The sequence below is a fragment of the Equus przewalskii genome, chromosome 29 (genome assembly GCF_037783145.1).
Source record: "Equus przewalskii isolate Varuska chromosome 29, EquPr2, whole genome shotgun sequence".
Lineage (NCBI taxonomy): Eukaryota > Metazoa > Chordata > Mammalia > Perissodactyla > Equidae > Equus > Equus przewalskii.
The window spans coordinates 36,296,056-36,313,184 of NC_091859.1; the positions used below are offsets into that span (position 1 = coordinate 36,296,056).

At 47.3% G+C, this 17,129-nt stretch overlaps 2 protein-coding genes across 3 annotated transcripts; both read left to right on the forward strand.

Annotated features, from left to right (window-relative positions):
• Positions 1 to 210: 210 nt before the first annotated feature.
• CBY1 (chibby 1, beta catenin antagonist) lies at positions 211 to 10,108 on the forward strand. 2 transcript variants are annotated; one of them, XM_008533617.2, is made up of 6 exons: positions 211 to 354; positions 3,335 to 3,449; positions 5,857 to 5,972; positions 6,864 to 6,969; positions 7,053 to 7,171; positions 9,377 to 10,108. In XM_008533617.2, exons 2-6 carry the CDS (start codon positions 3,371 to 3,373, stop codon positions 9,455 to 9,457), a joined length of 501 nt encoding a protein of 166 aa, XP_008531839.1. In that variant the 5' UTR covers positions 211 to 354; positions 3,335 to 3,370; the 3' UTR covers positions 9,458 to 10,108. The 2 variants fall into 2 exon arrangements, with proteins under 2 accessions (XP_008531839.1, XP_008531840.1); XM_008533618.2 differs by lacking the exon at positions 3,335 to 3,449.
• A 634-nt stretch (positions 10,109 to 10,742) lies between these two features.
• On the forward strand, positions 10,743 to 16,250 carry TOMM22 (translocase of outer mitochondrial membrane 22). Its single transcript, XM_008533619.2, has 5 exons — positions 10,743 to 10,869; positions 10,976 to 14,357; positions 14,633 to 14,751; positions 15,187 to 15,304; positions 15,526 to 16,250. Exons 2-5 carry the CDS (start codon positions 14,241 to 14,243, stop codon positions 15,598 to 15,600), a joined length of 429 nt encoding a protein of 142 aa, XP_008531841.1. The 5' UTR covers positions 10,743 to 10,869; positions 10,976 to 14,240; the 3' UTR covers positions 15,601 to 16,250.
• Positions 16,251 to 17,129: the final 879 nt, after the last annotated feature.

Consider the following 17,129-nt stretch of genomic DNA (forward strand, 5'->3'; position numbering starts at 1 on the left):
GAGACCAAATGATGGGCGTGCGGGGAGGGCGGGTGTAGCTCCTCGTCCTAGCGTGTAGCCTGGGGCGTGTAAGTGGCCCCATCAGACATTCCTTTTGTAGAATCTACCTAAGACATCGAGGACAGTCCTCAAGCCTGTCTGGTGCTTCGCGTGGGCTCGCGTTGGGGACCCCGCCGCGCCGGCCACCCCCCCGCCTCGGTGGTAGAGCCCGGGGCGGGGCTGCGCGTGCGCGCGGCGGGCTGGCGGGGGGCAGAGGGGCCTGTGAGCCGCGGTCGCTGTGGGTGACGGGCCAGGGCGGGCGGCACCCGGGAGGTGTCCGGGTGCGTTTGGACCCCGGCTTCGGGGACGCGTCAGGTACGTCTCCGAGCTTGGCGTCCCCCCAGGGCCCATGGACGGGTGGGACGCTCGGGCGTCACCCAGGGGACCCAGGGCCTCCCCGTGGCCGGAGCGGCCGGAGGGCGCGGGTCAGGGGCCAGAGGCCGGGTTCACCCCGGGCCCGTCGCCGCCCTTCTCCAAGCGCGTGTCATCAGTTGTAAATCGGGGTAGTAGTTCCTCCCCGTGAGTCGGCTTGAGGGTGATTAAATGACGGCGTGCGAGTGGACGTTTGTCACCACCGTTCGTTGAGTCCGGCAGCCCCGGGTGGCCGGGTCCCTGCGCGCCGTGTGCGTGGCCGGCTCTGAACTCTGCGGGACGTGAGTCCCTTTGAGAATCCGCTGAAAGCCGAAGACCGCCCGCTCAGCTTCTTGTTAGATTAAGATCAGAGAGCGTATTTTACGGCCCATTGCAAACTGTGAAGCGTTGCACAGCGATGAAGTGATTATTGCCACCAGCGCGGAGCAGACCTTATTTGAAGCCCAGTTCCACCACCTTCCTACGCTGTGACTCTGAGCCTCAGTTTTGTGATCTGTAGATGGGGACATACTTACTTGATCTACTTCCAGCGGTGGTTGTGAGCATTAAATGCCACAGGTTTAAATTTTGTTTTTTTTAATTTTATTGGCTTATAACATTGTGTAAATTTCAGGTGTACGTTGTTATGTTGCAGTTTCCGTATAGACTGCATCGTGTTCACCACCAATGGTCGTTTTTTATAAACACTAAAGCACTATGAGTGGGGTACTATTGTTGTGTCTGATTACAAATGAGGAAGCCTGAGGCCCAGCAGAAGTAAGTGCTGGGGTGCCACTGCGCGTGAGGAGCAGAGCATGGTCGGAACCCGCCCGCTCTCCCTTCACTTCCTTTGTGCTGAGCCATCTCTGCCCAGGGAGTTTCACTAGAAAGAAGACTGCCTGGGGCCAAGGGGGTAGTTGGGACCTCCCTGTCCACACTAATGTCCCAGAACCCCAGGGTCTCAGCCAGAGTGGTCTGTGGATTATTGGATCCGACTTAACATCAGCTAATCCAGACTATTCCTTTTTCTCATCTGTAATATATTGATGACAGTTCTCAAGGGTTATGAGCATTAGTGAGGTCAGGAGTGAAGTGCCCCAGTTAAAACCCTGAGAAATCAAGTAACTTGGCCAACGTTTAGCAGGCAACTAAGGGGCAGAGCCAGGCCTAGAAGTGGGTTTGTTGTGTCCAGGCGATGTGCTCAGGCACAGCGCTCTTAGCACAACTGGGGGCTTCGCAGGAACAACTTGGTTTATTTTCCCTCCAAATGTCTCCAGATGCTTGGAGAGGCAGAGGATGCTTTTTATTGTTTGGGGTTTTTTTTTGGTTCATGTGTTTGTTTTGTTTTTTCATGAGTAACACATGAATATATTATAATTGTAATAATTCGTTAAATCCAGAAGTATGTTTCTTTAATATAATTTTGTATTGTAACATACGAAATTGCCACCATCTGACCATTTTTTACCAACAAAATGGCAGTTTCATTTGAGTCAGCCATCCTACTCCTCTTCCCAGATTTAACCACTGTGAGCAGTTTGGTGTGTCGTTTACAGATCTTTTTCTGTTTGTTAAATACACATATATATTCTTGATTTTTTTTTTCTTTTTGTCTCCTCACATGGGATTGTAGCACACATTGTTGTGCAGCTTGCTTTCTGAATGTTAGCGTGTGTGGGGGTTCCTTCAGGTCACTCTATATACAGCTGTCTCGTTGTCTTTCTGGCTGTGTAGTATTCTGTTATAAGAAGGTGCCACAATATATTTGGCTACACCAACCACTGGTAGACAATTTAGATTGTTTCATATTTTTCACTCTTAGCAACAATAGAGAACATTTGTGTGACCATGTCCAGTTCTTTCTGGAGGATAAATTTTTAGAGATTTTATTTTTCCTTTTTCTCCCCAAAGCGCCCCCCGGTACATAGTTGTATCTTAGTTGTGGGTCCTTCTAGTTGTGGCATGTGGGACGCTGCCTCAGCATGGCTTGATGAGCGGTGCCATGTCCGCGCCCAGGATTCGAACCGGCAAAACCCTGGGCCGCCGAAGTGGAGCGAGCGAACTTAACCACTTGGCCACGGGGCCAGCCCCTGGAGGATAAATTTTTAGAAGTAGATTTGCTGGCCAAAAAAGTATGCACATTTATAATTTTGTTAGATTTTGCCTAATTGCACTTGAAAGAATTATAGCATCTTATGTTTCCACTAAGAGTAAATGAAAGTGTCTTTTTCTCCACACTCTCACCACCATTGGGTATTACTCATTTTTTGGCGGGGCTGGGGAGTGAGGAAGATTGGCCCTGAGCTAACATCTGTTATCAATCTTCCTCTGTTGGCTTGAGGAAGACTGTGGCTGAGCTAACATTGTGCCAGTTGTCCTCTATTTTGCATGTGGGATGCTGTCTCAGCATGGCTTGATGAGCAGTGCATAGGTCCACACCCAGGATCCAAAAATGGGAATCCTGGGCTACTGAAGTGGAGCACGCAAACCCAACCACTATGCCACCGGGTCAGCCCCTATTCATCTTTTAAATTTTGCCAATATGATGGATGAAAGTGCTTCTTTTTATGATGTACCCCACAAGTTATTAATACAAGGATAATTAGATATAAACCTTTAGTCAACTGACCATGGCTGTGGACCTGGGAAAACTGCTTAACTTCTCTGAGCCCTAGTTTTCTCATCTCTGATATGAATGGGACAATCCCTACCTTGTGGGGTTGCTGCAAGGAATAAAAGAAATATATGTAGTGTGCCCAGCGTTGGGCCCAACCCATAGTGGAAACACAGGAAGTGATGTTAGTTAGTCTTTGTTGCTGTGCCTTTTTTTTTTTTTTGAGTTAAATCTTTCTTCCTGGATATTCCCATTTCATTCTTGTTCTGCCCTCTATAGATATAAGATTAATTGTTGTCCCTCTTCCACCCTTTTTCTTTTCTCCGGCAGAAACAATGCCAGGGCCTTCCACCGTTTTTGGATGACATGGTAGCACAGCCTCAGATTCCCTCAGCATCTTGGTCCCCACTGCTGTCCTGTCCACCACCAAGCTGGAAGCATTCTGGTTTGTCCAAGTCCTAACGTGTTGTGCCCAGGCCCAAATGCCATCCCCTAGGATGTCGGTCTGCTGCTGTTTTTAATTACAAACACATCCCACCTGTAAAACTTTCATGAGCACACCTCTAATTATGTTCATTTTTATTAATTTATTTATAAATCATATATACATATACATCTGTATTATATATTGTAAAGTCTCCAAGGAAGCTTCTAAACTTTTATCATTAATTTTGGTGATATTAATTTCTCCGTCACTGAAGACAGCAGTTTTCCTTCATGTTCTCATTGAATTACGTGTCTTGCTAACTGTGATGGATTCATACTATGAGTTATCTTTTAATGATAGTTGATATAAAGCCTTGTTTCAAATAGTCTTGAGAAGTTCCCTCTTTTTTGGGCCACCTTGTTGTCAGATATGATGAACTCCTTGCTGTTTTTATCTCCTGATGCGGTGAAGGGAGATTTGATACCCAGGAGCAGGAAAAGTGAGAGCTCTGCTCCTGCCTTTTTGCTCACTTGTGCTTTCATTGTTACCTTCAGTCTACAGTTTCTTAGAAAGAATCTTTTTAAGCTGCTTGTATGATATAATTAAAATTAAGTAATATATGGGAAGAAATGAACCTTGACCCTTGTCTCACAGCATATGCAAAATTAATTCCAGATGAATCATAGTCCTAAATGTGAAAGCTAAAACAATAAAATTTCCAGAGTTAATATAGGAAAATATCATGACCTTGGAGGAGGTAAAAATTTTTTAAATAGGACACAAAAACACTAATCATTAAAAAAATTGATGTCACATTCCATTAAAATTAAGAACTTCTTTAATCAAAAAGAAATCAATAAGAAAGCAAAAAGGCAAGTCCGAGATTGAGAGAAGAGATTTTCAGTATTCTCTATATATACAACAAAGGACTGGTATTCAGCATATATAAAGAACCCCTACAAATCAATTAAAAAATGATGGACAACTTAGTAGAAAAATGGCAAAAGACTTGAACAAGCATGTCACAAAAGAGGGTATCCAGATGTCCAATGAGTATATGAAAAGGTGCTCAGTTTAATTAATTATTGGGGAAAAGCAAATTAAACACACAATGCTATACCACTACGTACCTACCAGAACAGATAAAATGAAAAAGATAGGAAATGCCAAATGTTCACAAAGATCTCTCATACACTGTTGGTAGGAGTGTAGATTGGTGCAAACACTTTGGAAGACCACTGGCAGTGGTTACTAAAGCTGAGTATGTGAATGCTCTGTGACGCAACAGTTCCACCCCTGGGTGTAGAAGCAAAGAAGTATGCTTATGTATACAGAAATACACGTCCAAGCATGTCTCAGCAGCACTATTTTTAATAGACAAAAACTGGAAACAGTCCGAATGTCCACTTCATGCAGTAGAATATTTTACTGCAGTGTGAACAAATTACAACTACATACAGCAACAGATAAATTTCACATACATGATATTGAGTGAAAAAACAGACACAAAAGAGGATATACTGTAGAAGTCCGTGGATGTAAAGCTGTTGGGCGAGGCTTGTGGGGTGATGAAATGTTCCGTATCCTGATCTGGAGGGTGGCTGCACACGTGTGTATGCATAGTAAAAACTCATGAAGCCATACACTTATGATTTGTATACTTTTCTATATTATGTTATACATAAATATACAAAAAAGTTTACTTCTCCCTCCCTCCCTCTCCCAAAAAAATGGGCAGTGGCAGTAAATCTGCTTAACTGTGTGAATTGCAATAGGTTGCAATATGCCGAAAGCAGAGTATGGCTGCCATTGTCAGCTCGGCCGTGCTGTGGGCCTCCTTTCTCCTGATACCTCACCTGCCAAACAGGACAGGTGACCTTCTGACACGTGGGCTGAGTGAGGGGCACTATTATCAATCCAAAAGTGCAGTGTAAATACAGCTTCATTTCTTTAAGATGGAGAATATGCAGAGGCTCTTGCCCCAGGTCGATTCTTACCAGTGTACAGGAGTAAGTCAGGATTGTATTCCGTCTCTAGACTAAATCAGTGATGCCAGCTTGTGACAAAACTTAAGACAGGCAAGTTAGGCACTTGCCTGTGGTTAACATAAAGTGTAGAGCCACACAGACCTGCATTCACATACTAGCTCCCACTTAAAACCTTAGTCTTTCTATACCTCATCTGTCAAATGGGGATAATAAAAGGAGCTAGTCAAAGGGTGGTTGTGAGTTATGAGATGTTGCATGCAAAGGTTTTAGCACACTGCCTGGCACATAGTGACCATTACTAATTATATTAATAGTGAGCATGGGAGATATTACCAGGACTGTCAATAGCCATAGCAAAAGATGTGTGTTTTCATGATTGGAGGACAGTGGCATAAAGTGACCCAAATGTTTTCACCCTTGGCTTTTTCTGACGCTAGGAGGAGGGAGCACTGATCTTTCCTTCCTCCGGCCGAAGATGCCTCTCTTTGGAAATACATTCAGTCCAAAGAAGACGCCCCCTCGGAAGTCTGCTTCTCTCTCCAACCTGCACAATGTGAGTGTCGGCCCTGGGCTCAGCCCGGCCTGCAGGGTGACTGCAGTGTCAAGCCGGGTCTTTTATGGAAAGTGTGGTCCTCCAGAGGCATCCTCATAGGAGGGTATCCTTTCATTCGTATTATTGCTATTGCTAAAGACATTTTTTAACTCCTATTTGGGCATTTTTGTTAGAGCCAATTCAAGAACCTAATAAGACAGTTAATCTCATTATGGTTTTTGGCTCCAAATATTATTATCCAATTTGACATCACTTTATTCCCAAGACTTGGCCAGGAATCGATTTTAGTCATGTCTAAGAATGAAACTCATTGTCAAAGGATGATGTTTTGCCACCATTAATGGCATTCAGAAGGGTATGCCGCGGCTCTCAAGGCAGTTTCCAAGCTCCTCGGGGGCAGAGCCAGCCGCATTCCTCTCTGAATGCCCAGTCCTGATGTGGGGTGGGTGCTCAGCGAGCTGTAGAAACATTGCAAACACATTAAAGAACAGCTGCCACTACTAATTGGGCATTAGCATTTTATTCCTTTTCCTTGGCATATAGCTCCATAGTAAGCAAATGACAATTTAGGGGCTCATTACATTTAAAAAGGATTTTTCACTTTATTAAAAATTTACAGTAAGATTTTTAACTGTTAAATGCCTAGTAGCTGTAAAATAATTCAGTTTACAAATTTCAGCATATATAGCTTTTTTGGAAAACATCTGTTATGTAAGTGATACATTTCTTCTCTCTTATAGTTTAAGAGTTTTTGTTGTATCTTATTTGATTTTCTGATTTTTAAAAAAAGTATTAAGTCTGCTGGGTAATTATTAGAGAAAAGGAACGAGTTGCTGGGGTTGTATAGTTAATGGAAGGGGCACTGGGCCTCATGCAGTGTCTCGCCCACAGCTGGATCGGTCAACCCGGGAGGTGGAGCTGGGCCTTGACTATGGAACTCCCACTATGAACCTGGCGGGGCAAAGCCTGAAGTTTGAAAATGGCCAGTGGATAGCAGGTGGGCTAATTTCCTGCCATTTTGTCCAACGAGCCTGTGGAAAGAAACCCCCCTCGTAACTGCTGGCTCTGCCCTTCCCCCAGAGACAGGGATTAGTGGAGGTGTGGACCGGAGGGAGGCTCAGCGCCTCCGGAGGCGGAACCAGCAGTTGGAGGAAGAGAACAATCTCTTGCGGCTGAAAGTGGACATCCTGCTGGACATGGTGAGCGAGGCAATGGGAAGGGATGCCTGGGCTTGCCTTCTGAGGGGGCGCCCCCTCAAGTCATTGCAGCCAGCTGATGCCAGTTTGCCCACGTAAGTTGCTTTGAATCCAGAGATACAAAGCAGACCCAGTCCCTACCCTCAGGGCTCCCCATCTAGTGGGGAGATGGACAGTAAACATAATGACAGTGCCTCGTGTACGGCAACAGTCAGTCTGTGCCTGACATCTGCACTTGAGAGGGAGACAGTGATTCTGTTGAGTCAGGAGGGCATCACAGAGGAAGGGATGTTTGAGCTGAATGTGGAAGGATAAAGGGAGGAATGGGGGTTGGGATGAAGGCATTCCAGGAAGGACAGTCTCCTCGTGGCTTGGAGTTGTCCCGTACCAAGTGGGCATTAGTCATTGCCCAAACCTGCCAAGGGGCACACTGCGTTCGTGTCGGTTTCTTGTGGCTGTTAAAAACCCATCGGGGGCCTGCCCCGGGCCGAGTGGTTAAGTTCGCGCGCTCCACTGCAGGCGGCTCAGTGTTTCGTTGGTTCGAATCCTGGGCGCGGACATGGCACTGCTCATCAAGCCACACTGAGGCAGCATCCCACGTGCCACAACTAGAAGGACCCACAACGAAGAATATACAACTATGTACTGGGGGGCTTTGGGGAGAAAAAGGGAAAAAAATAAAATCTTTAAAAAAAAAAAAAAAACCATCAGGGCCAGCCTGGTGGCGCAGCGGTTGGGTGCACACGTTCTGCTTTGGCAGCCTGGGATTCACCGGTTCAGATCCCAGATGCGGACGTGGCACCACCTGGCAAGCCATGCTGTGGCAGGCGTCCCACATATAAAGTAGAGGAAGATGGGCATGGATGTGAGCTCAGGGCCAGTCTTCCTCAGCAAAAAGCGGAGGATTGGCAGCAGATATTAGCTTGGGGCTAATCTTCCTGAAAAAAAAAAAAACCCATCAGGGGCCAACCCCATGGCCAAGTGGTTAAGTTTGTGTGCTCTGCTTTGGTGCCTTGGGTTTGCCAGTTCGGTTCCTGGGTGTGGACCTAGCACTGCTCATCAAGCCATGCTGAGGCAGCATCCCACCAGTAGAAGTGGAATGACCTACAACTAGAATATACAGCCATGTACTGGGGGGGTTTGGGGAGAAGAAGGAAAAAAAAAGATTTGCAACCAATGTTAGCTCAGGGCCAATCTTGAAAAAAAAAACCAAAACAACCCATCAGCCTGTTGGGCTCAGTGGTGCAGGTGAAAGTTGATTGAGAGACAGGAGCGCATACACAGCAGTGGTTAAGAGCATGCATTCTGGGGGGCGGCCCCATGGCTTAGTGGTTAAGTTCTCATGCTCTGCTTTGGTGGCCCAGGTTCACGGGTTCAGATTCCAGGTGTGGACCTGCACCACTTGTCAGCCAAGCTGTGGTGGCGACCCACATACAAAATAGAGGAAGATTGGCACCGATGTTAGCTCAGGATGAATCTTCCTCAGGACAAAAAAAAAAAAGCATGCATTCTGGAACTAAACTGCCTGGTTCCTTACCCAGCTCCACCACTGGCTGTGTGACTTAAGGCAAGTTATGTAACTGCTCTGCGTGAAGAAACTTAGTTTCTTCAGCAATAAAATGGGCATGATAGTAGGCTCTACCTCGTAGTGAGTTGACAGTACACACAGAGTGCCTGGAATAGGGTGTTGCTCAGGAGCTGTACCTCCTATTTCACAGTGAGCTCACCTCAGCTCCAGAGAGTTTCTCTCTGTCCCTGTCTTGAGTGTCTTCCACCTTCTACTCCAAAGGCCACTAGAAGAGCCTGATGGGGAAAGCGGCATTCTTTTTCAAGCAGTTTTTTCCCTAATCACCATTATGTGAGCTACAGTTCAGAAGCAACTCAGACTCAAGTCCTTTAGCCTTAGAATCACCAAGATTTGCTTTTTTCATCCGCTAAGGCCCACTGTCCTCACGTAGTGAGTGCCATGCAATCCTAGGTGATCAAAAATGTTGATAGAGTGGATTGTGAATGTTCTTCACGTACTTGAGGCCCTGGGCCCTCAGCTGGTTACATTCTGCCCAGTTACGAAGGGGTTCCCATTGTGGAGGCTGGCAGTGTTAGAGAAATGCCAGGAGGCCTTTCCCCAGCACGCGGGGCTGGCCTCGCAAACTTGAAACATAGCCCACAGATCTCCTTCTTTATAACGCTCTGCTGCTTTCCTTTCAGCTCTCTGAGACCACTGCCGAATCCCACTTAATGGAGAAGGAGCTGGATGAGCTGAAGAGTGTCAGCCGGAGGAGAAAATGATGGCCCCAGACACATTCGTTAGGAGAATAGGGAGAAACCCATTGATCAGAGGAGTAAGATGTGGCTGAGGGTTTTTTTTAGCCAAACTAGTAGATTAGGTCCTAGGAGAGAGTATCATTCAATGGGGCCAAAAGGCACTGGTACCCTTGGGTTGGCAATAGAAAGGTGACAACAAAACGGAGGAAACCAGGATGCCAGGCCAGGGCAGGAAGTAGGAATGTACTCTGGCAGCGCGGCACAGGGAGGCCAGTCTGTAAACAAGGCCTCAGGGAGGTGTGGGTGATGCTAAGACTTTGGGTGCTCTCCAGTCACTCAGCACACACATGCACGTGTCCCACGTTCACCTTCAGGGGACAGACACTGTTGGGAGAAGCAGCTGGAGTTCATCACCTCATCCCCTCCTGCTGGGGTTGGGGGTGTGGCACCAGTTCTAAAGAGCCCTGCGTGAGGGGTCTCAGACGAGCAGCTCTCCTGGTTCTCTGCCCCTCAGGCCACTCTCTCTGCCCTTTAAAGCATACTCGTTCCCCAAACCACAACCTCGTCAGGCTTCAGCTTCTCAGCAGCAAGAACCAGCCTTCCACAGCAACACTATATTTTTGTGCTACTTTCCTGTTTACACTACTTTTAAAAATTAAATGTTGTTCTATCATCTCTCTGTGACCAAAGTGACTGAGAAAAGAAGCATCAGCTGTTGGAGAAGTAAATGGAGCTGGAGTCTAAGCTTCTGCTGCTCCGTCCAAAGGCAGAGTTTTTAGGTTGTCGGGAAATGTCGCTATTGCAGGAAAAACATTGCAGCTTCCTGGGCTTGGCAGAGGCTGACCTGGAACAGAAATAGTCTCTCTGCCCAAATTCTCCTGCCCTCCTCCTTCAGGGAGTTGGGACTAGCCCAACCTCACAGGGGCCGAGTGGCTGGGTGGGGAGCTGGACTCCCAGAGTGGGAATCTGTGCCTGAGTCAGTGTGAGCCGAACTTCTCTGGCTGGAGGAGGAATCCAGCTCCCAAAGTCAAGGCGGGAGGGCTTGACTTCTGAGGGTGGGGACATGGAGCCCAGGGCTTTAGACCGGGGATGGCTGCTGAGTCATTTCCTCCTGAGCCCAGCGCTGTGAAGCAGGGACTATCAGCATGTCTGTCTGCACATAAGGAACCAAACTCCAGGAGGTTCAGAAACTGGTCTAGGGTCATACAGTGGAAGTGTGGGAACCTGCTGATTCGCAGCCCAGGTGTAGGAGAGGAGCTGGGTGGGGGACCGCCTCAAATGGAGGCTGCTGCCTGTACTCCATCCTTAGGACCAGCTCTATGGGGGAGAGATAAAGAAGCTCCAGCCCCTGACCTTTCTGATATAGGAGAGAATAATTCAGAAGGAATTGGAGAAGGATACAAATATATGCAGGCTGTAAATCTTCAGATCTTCAGGTACAGATAATAGGAGAAACTCAGAGTTGGCTTATTCCTAGCCCAGCATCATTAGCAACCATTTACAGAGCACCCTTGATGCCAAGTGCCTATTTCTAATTCTCAGGAGAATTCTTCAAGTTTGTTATCATCATCCCCTGCTTTTGGATGAAGAAACGAGCTTAGCAAACTGACACAGCTGGAAAGGATGGAGCCGAGACTGAAATCTTGGGAATCCTGAGGGGCAGGTTTGGTTGTCACAATGATGTGTGTACCCCTCTGCTCCATCACTGGCACTTGAGAGTGCTGGAGCCAGTATGTGGGACAGTACTGCCGTGAAGAAGGACTTTTATCTTGAATGATAAGAGAATCAAGCCATTGGCGAGTTTAAGCAGAGGAATGCTAGGATGGACTTGTTTTTAAAAGGATCCCACTGGCTTCTATGTGGTGAAAAGACTGTAGGGGGCAAAGCTGGGACCAGGGAGGTGGCATAGAGGAGATGAAGTGGTCAGATTCTAGACATGAATTGACGGTGGAGCCCACCAGTGTTTGCTGATGGATGTGGGGTGGGAGCCGAGTCAAGGATAATCCTATTAATGAAAGTCTAAGAGAAAAGGGGAAAGATCACCATGTCTCACGACCCTGACCCTCATTTTTACCCATTGAGATTCTATATGCTTTCAAGACCTTATCTTTTAATCAGATACATCCTTCAGGTTCTGGCTAAAATTCTTCCTCAAAGCCTTTATTAACCGAATCGACTACTTATGTGGCACCCAAGTAAATAGTGCTATCTACTTGACAGTTAGTGTCCCTTGTAATCACTGCAACAATTTTGTGAATGTGCAGAGTGTCAGATTAGGGAAGAACTGTTGCTGAAGAGCAGAGATAGAAATTAGAGGATTAGAGGCAATAATCAGAGGAAATTTTAGTTTTGGCCAACAAGGGGAGCCATAGGCACAATTGTACAGATATGGGCTAATGTGCACAGTATGTTGGGTGGGGCCTTAGAGCTTTTTTAAGATTCTCAAAGAGATCTATGTCCTCCACTGACCCAAATAAGAATTATTATACTACCAGTGTCAAATTCTGACAGCTCAGAAACAGGAAAGGTGGAAAGCATGGATTTGAGGGATGGGGAATGAGAGGAGCTCAGGGGCCGGGATCTAGAAGACCCCATCTCCATCCAAATGGTAGAGTCACCTTTGTGCCTAGCATGGGGCATCATCACTCACTTGGTGGCATCCTTGTCCCCTTGTCCTTCAACTGTGATCCCTGGCCTGGTTTCAGTCTTACCATATGTCTTCTTTGTTGCCACTGGGCATTTCTCCTTGAAAGCTTGAGTGAAGCCACACTCGTCCAGTTTTCCTCCTCCTCTGGCAGCTCCTCCCTGAACCTCTCAGGATGGGAGAAGGCTCCCCTTCCCCCTTGACCTCTTTTTTTGATAGTTCTGATTTATGTTTTTAATTTAAAACATTTTTTGTTGTGGCAAAATACACAACATAAAATTTACCATCTTAACCATTTTTAAGCATACAGGTCAGTGGTATTAAATACATTCATAATGTACAAACCATCACCACCATCCATCTCCATCACTCTTCGTCCTGTAAAACTGAAACTCTGTACCCCCTAAGTCCCCATTTCCCCCTCTCCCCAGCCCCTGGCCACCACCATTGTACTTTCTGTCTGCAATTTTGACTAGGTACCCCCTGACCTTTTAAATGTCTGATTCCACAGGCTCTGTCCTTCTTACTCAGCCGTTTCTAGATCACCTCATCTACTCGTAAGACTTTGAATACTTGGCACTGCATGACTCCCAACATTTTTTCTTATCCCTTGACAATTTTATAATTATTGAAAGAGCTCTTTTAGCCTTAAACATAGGTTTTTAAAAAATCATGTATTGCTCTTGTGAATATACACAAAATTAACTGGTTAATGTTTTCCCCAAACTTCTTCACATTAGCATTGTGACTTTCCACTTGGAGTCATTGATGTCTGCTCTTTCCGCCTAAGATTGCCTTCTCTACCTTCAAGGGCGTTGCTCTTCCAGCATTTCTTCAAAGAGCCCATAAAAGAATTAAAAGCCATCAGCACTGGGCTCTTAAGCTGCCCATGCATTTATGTAGAGCTAGCCTGCTTTAAAAAAATACTTTTAACACATGCAAAAAGTATAATTCGTAAGTGTACAGCCTGATGAATTGTCCAAAATGAACATAGCCATGTAAACACTACCCAGCTCGAGAAATAGAACTTGATCAGCATCCCGGAAGCCACTCTCCTGCTCCTTCCTGAGTCTTACCCACCCCGTGAGGGAACTCTATCCTTCTGTGCATAGATTAGTTTTGCATTTTTTGAACTTTGTATAATAGAGTCATATACTAAGCATTCGTGACACGAAAACTTTGTGTAGTCAGAGCTGCCCTGTGCAAAGATGAAGAGGACTGAGCACCGTATCAGGGGAAGTGCAAACGCCTTGCCCCCTAATACATAAGCACAGGCTAGTCTCATTGCTGCGTCATCATGCATCAGATGAGGATCGGGACTGCCCAGTCCAGGGAGCCTCCGTGTCTGTGGTCAGCTGGCTAAAGCCTCATATCAGATTACCCTTGTGTTAATAACTTGCGGGGCACAGAAAAAGAAGCATTTTCACCTATCATATAGGCAAAAAATTAAAATAGGGATCATACCTAATGCTGGGGAGGGTGTGAGGAAAAGGACACTTCCATTTACTATTGTGAAAGTATGTGATATAATTTCGAGGGCAATTGGCTAATACCTAGGAAACTTTTAAAAGTTCATACTTTTTGGCCAGCAAACCCACTTCTAGAAATCTGTCCTGCAGAAATGGTTGCGGCAGCCTTGTGCTGTGCCTCAATTTCCTCATTTCTAAAACGGGACGACAGTCCTACCTCAGGTTTCTGTGACACGCACGCACACAATGCCTGGTACTTAGTGTTAACCCTCGCCTTTGTTTTGGTTCATTGGGACTGTTTATTTGCCGTTTCCCCAAAAAGCCAATAAACCTCCAAATTTCTAATTTACTCCTACCAAATAACATCCTTCTCAGGGAGATGAAACGGGATTAGCGTTTGTCTAAGTGTGATCCCCAGGAGGCTTGTTAAAACGCAGGTTTCTGGGCCACCCTAAACCCACGGCACAGAATTACTGCGGAAGCAGTCCGACTCCGCACCTCAACAGTTTCCTAGGGGTTTCTCAAGTCCACTCAGTCTCGGCCCCGCCGACTTGGCTGAAGGCGGGGAGGACGGCCGGCAGAGGGCGTCGCTCTCCCCGAGCCTGCCAGCCTCAGGCTACCGGAAGGGCAGCTCTGTCCGCCGGCGGCGCTGCACTCGTCTCCTCTCTTCCGTTTCCGGTGTCCCCCTACAGTCATGGCTGCCGCCGCCGCCGCCTCCGGCCCTGGGGCGCCCCTGTCCCCGGACGAATTGCTTCCGAAAGGCGATGCCGAGAAGACTGAAGAGGAGCTGGAAGAGGAGGACGACGAAGAGGTACTGGGGCCCGGCGGGGCGGGGCGGGGCGGGGAGCGAGGGCACGGCGGGCAGCGGCCCGCCCGGGGCTGTGGGCTCCGCGTGCTGCGGGATTGGGGCGAGGGCGCGTCGCGGAGCCCGGGGAGGTCGGAGCGGAGGCGTCTTCTCCGGGAGGCGGGGCTGGGGGCTCCGCTGGGCCCGGGGCTCCCTCGTTCCAGGGGGCTCGGCGTGTCCTGGCGTCGAGGGGGGGCGGGTTGCTGCTGCTTCGGCGAAGACCCGCGTCTCGTCCACCACAGCTAGATGAGACCCTGTCGGAGAGGCTCTGGGGTCTGACGGAGATGTTCCCGGAGAGGGTCCGGTCCGCGGCTGGAGCCACTTTTGATCTCTCTCTCTTTGTGGCTCAGAAAATGTACAGGTAAGGAACGAGGGCAAAGACGTTGGGGTGTGCCTGGGGTGACTGAGGTGCCGTGAATGAACGCGGGTTCTGGAGGCGGCTGACCTGGGTTGGAGGCCAGCCTGCCACCTGGATCATTGAGTGACCTTGGACTGGTGGTACCTTAACCTTTCCTGGTCTCAATTTCCTTTTGTGTAAAGTGAGGATCATTTCAGACTGTGTGAGATAATTAACGCGTAAGGAGCTTTGTAAGAACTCGGGGGAATGTTGAAACTGCTCTCACTAGATGTACAGCCGCCAGCACTGCTCCTCCTGTTTTGGGGAGGAGTTGGTGCAAGAGTTGGGTAGAAGACACATATCAGAAACACTGAGTAAAGCGTGAGAGGTTTGGTTGCTGGTTCGTCCTCGGTGAAGCTGTTTGTGTGTTTTGCCATCATGCTCACACTCCCTCTGCAGGTTTTCCAGGGCAGCCTTGTGGATTGGGACCACCTCCTTCATGATCCTGGTTCTTCCTGTCGTCTTTGAGACTGAGAAGTTGCAAATGGAACAGCAGCAGCAACTGCAGCAACGGCAGGTGAGCCCAGACCTTGGGCTTTTTGCCAGTGGTGGAGACGCAAGTTCTTTCTTTCTCCAGCACCTGGGTGGACCAGCAGTTAGTGTGTGGGTGGCAACTGGGACCCAGCCTGTGCTCTCAGCATTGTTTTTGTAGACCTCGTCTGCATGCCCTGTTAGGTATGATGAAAATGAGATCCCTAGGCCTGCACAATGCCTTACACCTCTCCTTTTCTTTTCCAGATACTTCTAGGGCCTAACACCGGGCTGTCAGGAGGAATGCCAGGGGCTCTACCTTCACTTCCTGGAAAGCTCTAGATTGTCACTGCTATATTTGACCTGTCTTGGTGGGCGAAGTTTGAAAATTCAATAGTGTTTGAACTGCTGATTATTTGGAATTTCTTTTTAAACTTTGGCACAATGATCTATCTAAACCTGGTGGGGAGAATTCTCTCCACACTGTCTGATGGAGAGAGCCCCCAACTTAGAACTGTGCCCTCCATGCTCTCCTGAATTATTCTCTTTCACTCTGATACCAGAGTGCAGCAATGCAGACGGTTACTCCAGCTCTGGGCATCCCACCCCTTCACTAAATTACTCCTGACTGCAAGATCTCCCCACTCTCCCATTGTGGGGTAGGAACTGATGCCATTGGGAAGGATGTACCCCTGACCATAGGTGACTGTTTTGTTTTGAAGAATGGAGCTGTCAGGGAGGGCCATGCACACACTATAAGATACAAACGCGTTACAGCTGTAGTGTAAAAGCAGCCACTGTGAATCTCGATGTAGGTTGGAAAGGAGGGAGGGCCGGCAGCAGCTTTGACCACAGGACGGGGACTGTGGAGGACAGAGCAGGAGCTCATTTCCTCTGCACATTTTGGCTATTAGACCTGTGTGCGAGTCTAAAAGAGAAAAAAAGGTTAGTGCTCACTTTTTGTATTTAAATATTAAAAATGATTCCACCCAGAAGTGTCATCCATGTGCTTGTGCTACACATCTCAAAATTACTTAACCGCTTTAGAAGGGCAAAGGCATGTACTACCCCTCACATTGCCTCTAACCTAAGCCAGCACCGTCATTTAACAGTGACTGACCTCTTAGGCCCAAGTTAGTTAAATTTCCATAAGTGGAAAAAAGTTCATTTTTGGCCAAGAACCTCATAATAGTAATCTTTGCTCTGAATTCAGGCAATCACTTTTAGATCCACCAACAAAGGACTGGGTCCGTGTACTTGTGCAGTCTACAGTGACATTACAGTTATAAAGGATTTGTAGGGGAGGACATAGTACTGATTTCTAGGCTGGGGAGGGGAAGGTTGCAAATAGAACTTTTTGGTTTGTTCTCCTAAAAATAATTGCTGAGATGAGCTATTAATGGTGAGGCCAGTTGAGGTCCTGTCTTTGAACTTCACAGTTTTTCCATTTAACATAAATTTTTATTAGCATTGTGCTAGTAACAGTATAAGCCTCTTACGTGGGTTATTTATCAGAACCATACTATACCATTTAGGAGGTAGCAGTATTTCCATTTTACAGAGGAGGAAAGTCACAGAAAGGTTAAGTATTCTGTACCAGGCTGCACAGGAAATGCCAGATCTGAACTCAAATATAGGCAGTCAGACTCAGGATCCTGCTATGCTCTTGGTACTGGGGCCACCCAGGCCCTGTTAAGATACATGATCTTCCACTTGTTAACCAGGGAAAAGCACTAGTCACCTGGCAGTACTAGTAAAGGAAACGCGTACTTAGATTAGGGTCTTCAAATTGTTGAGCCTGGTAAATTCCTGGAGCTTCTTTTGAACCAAATCCTACTTGGTGACTATTTTGTCTGGTTTTTGAGGTGAGA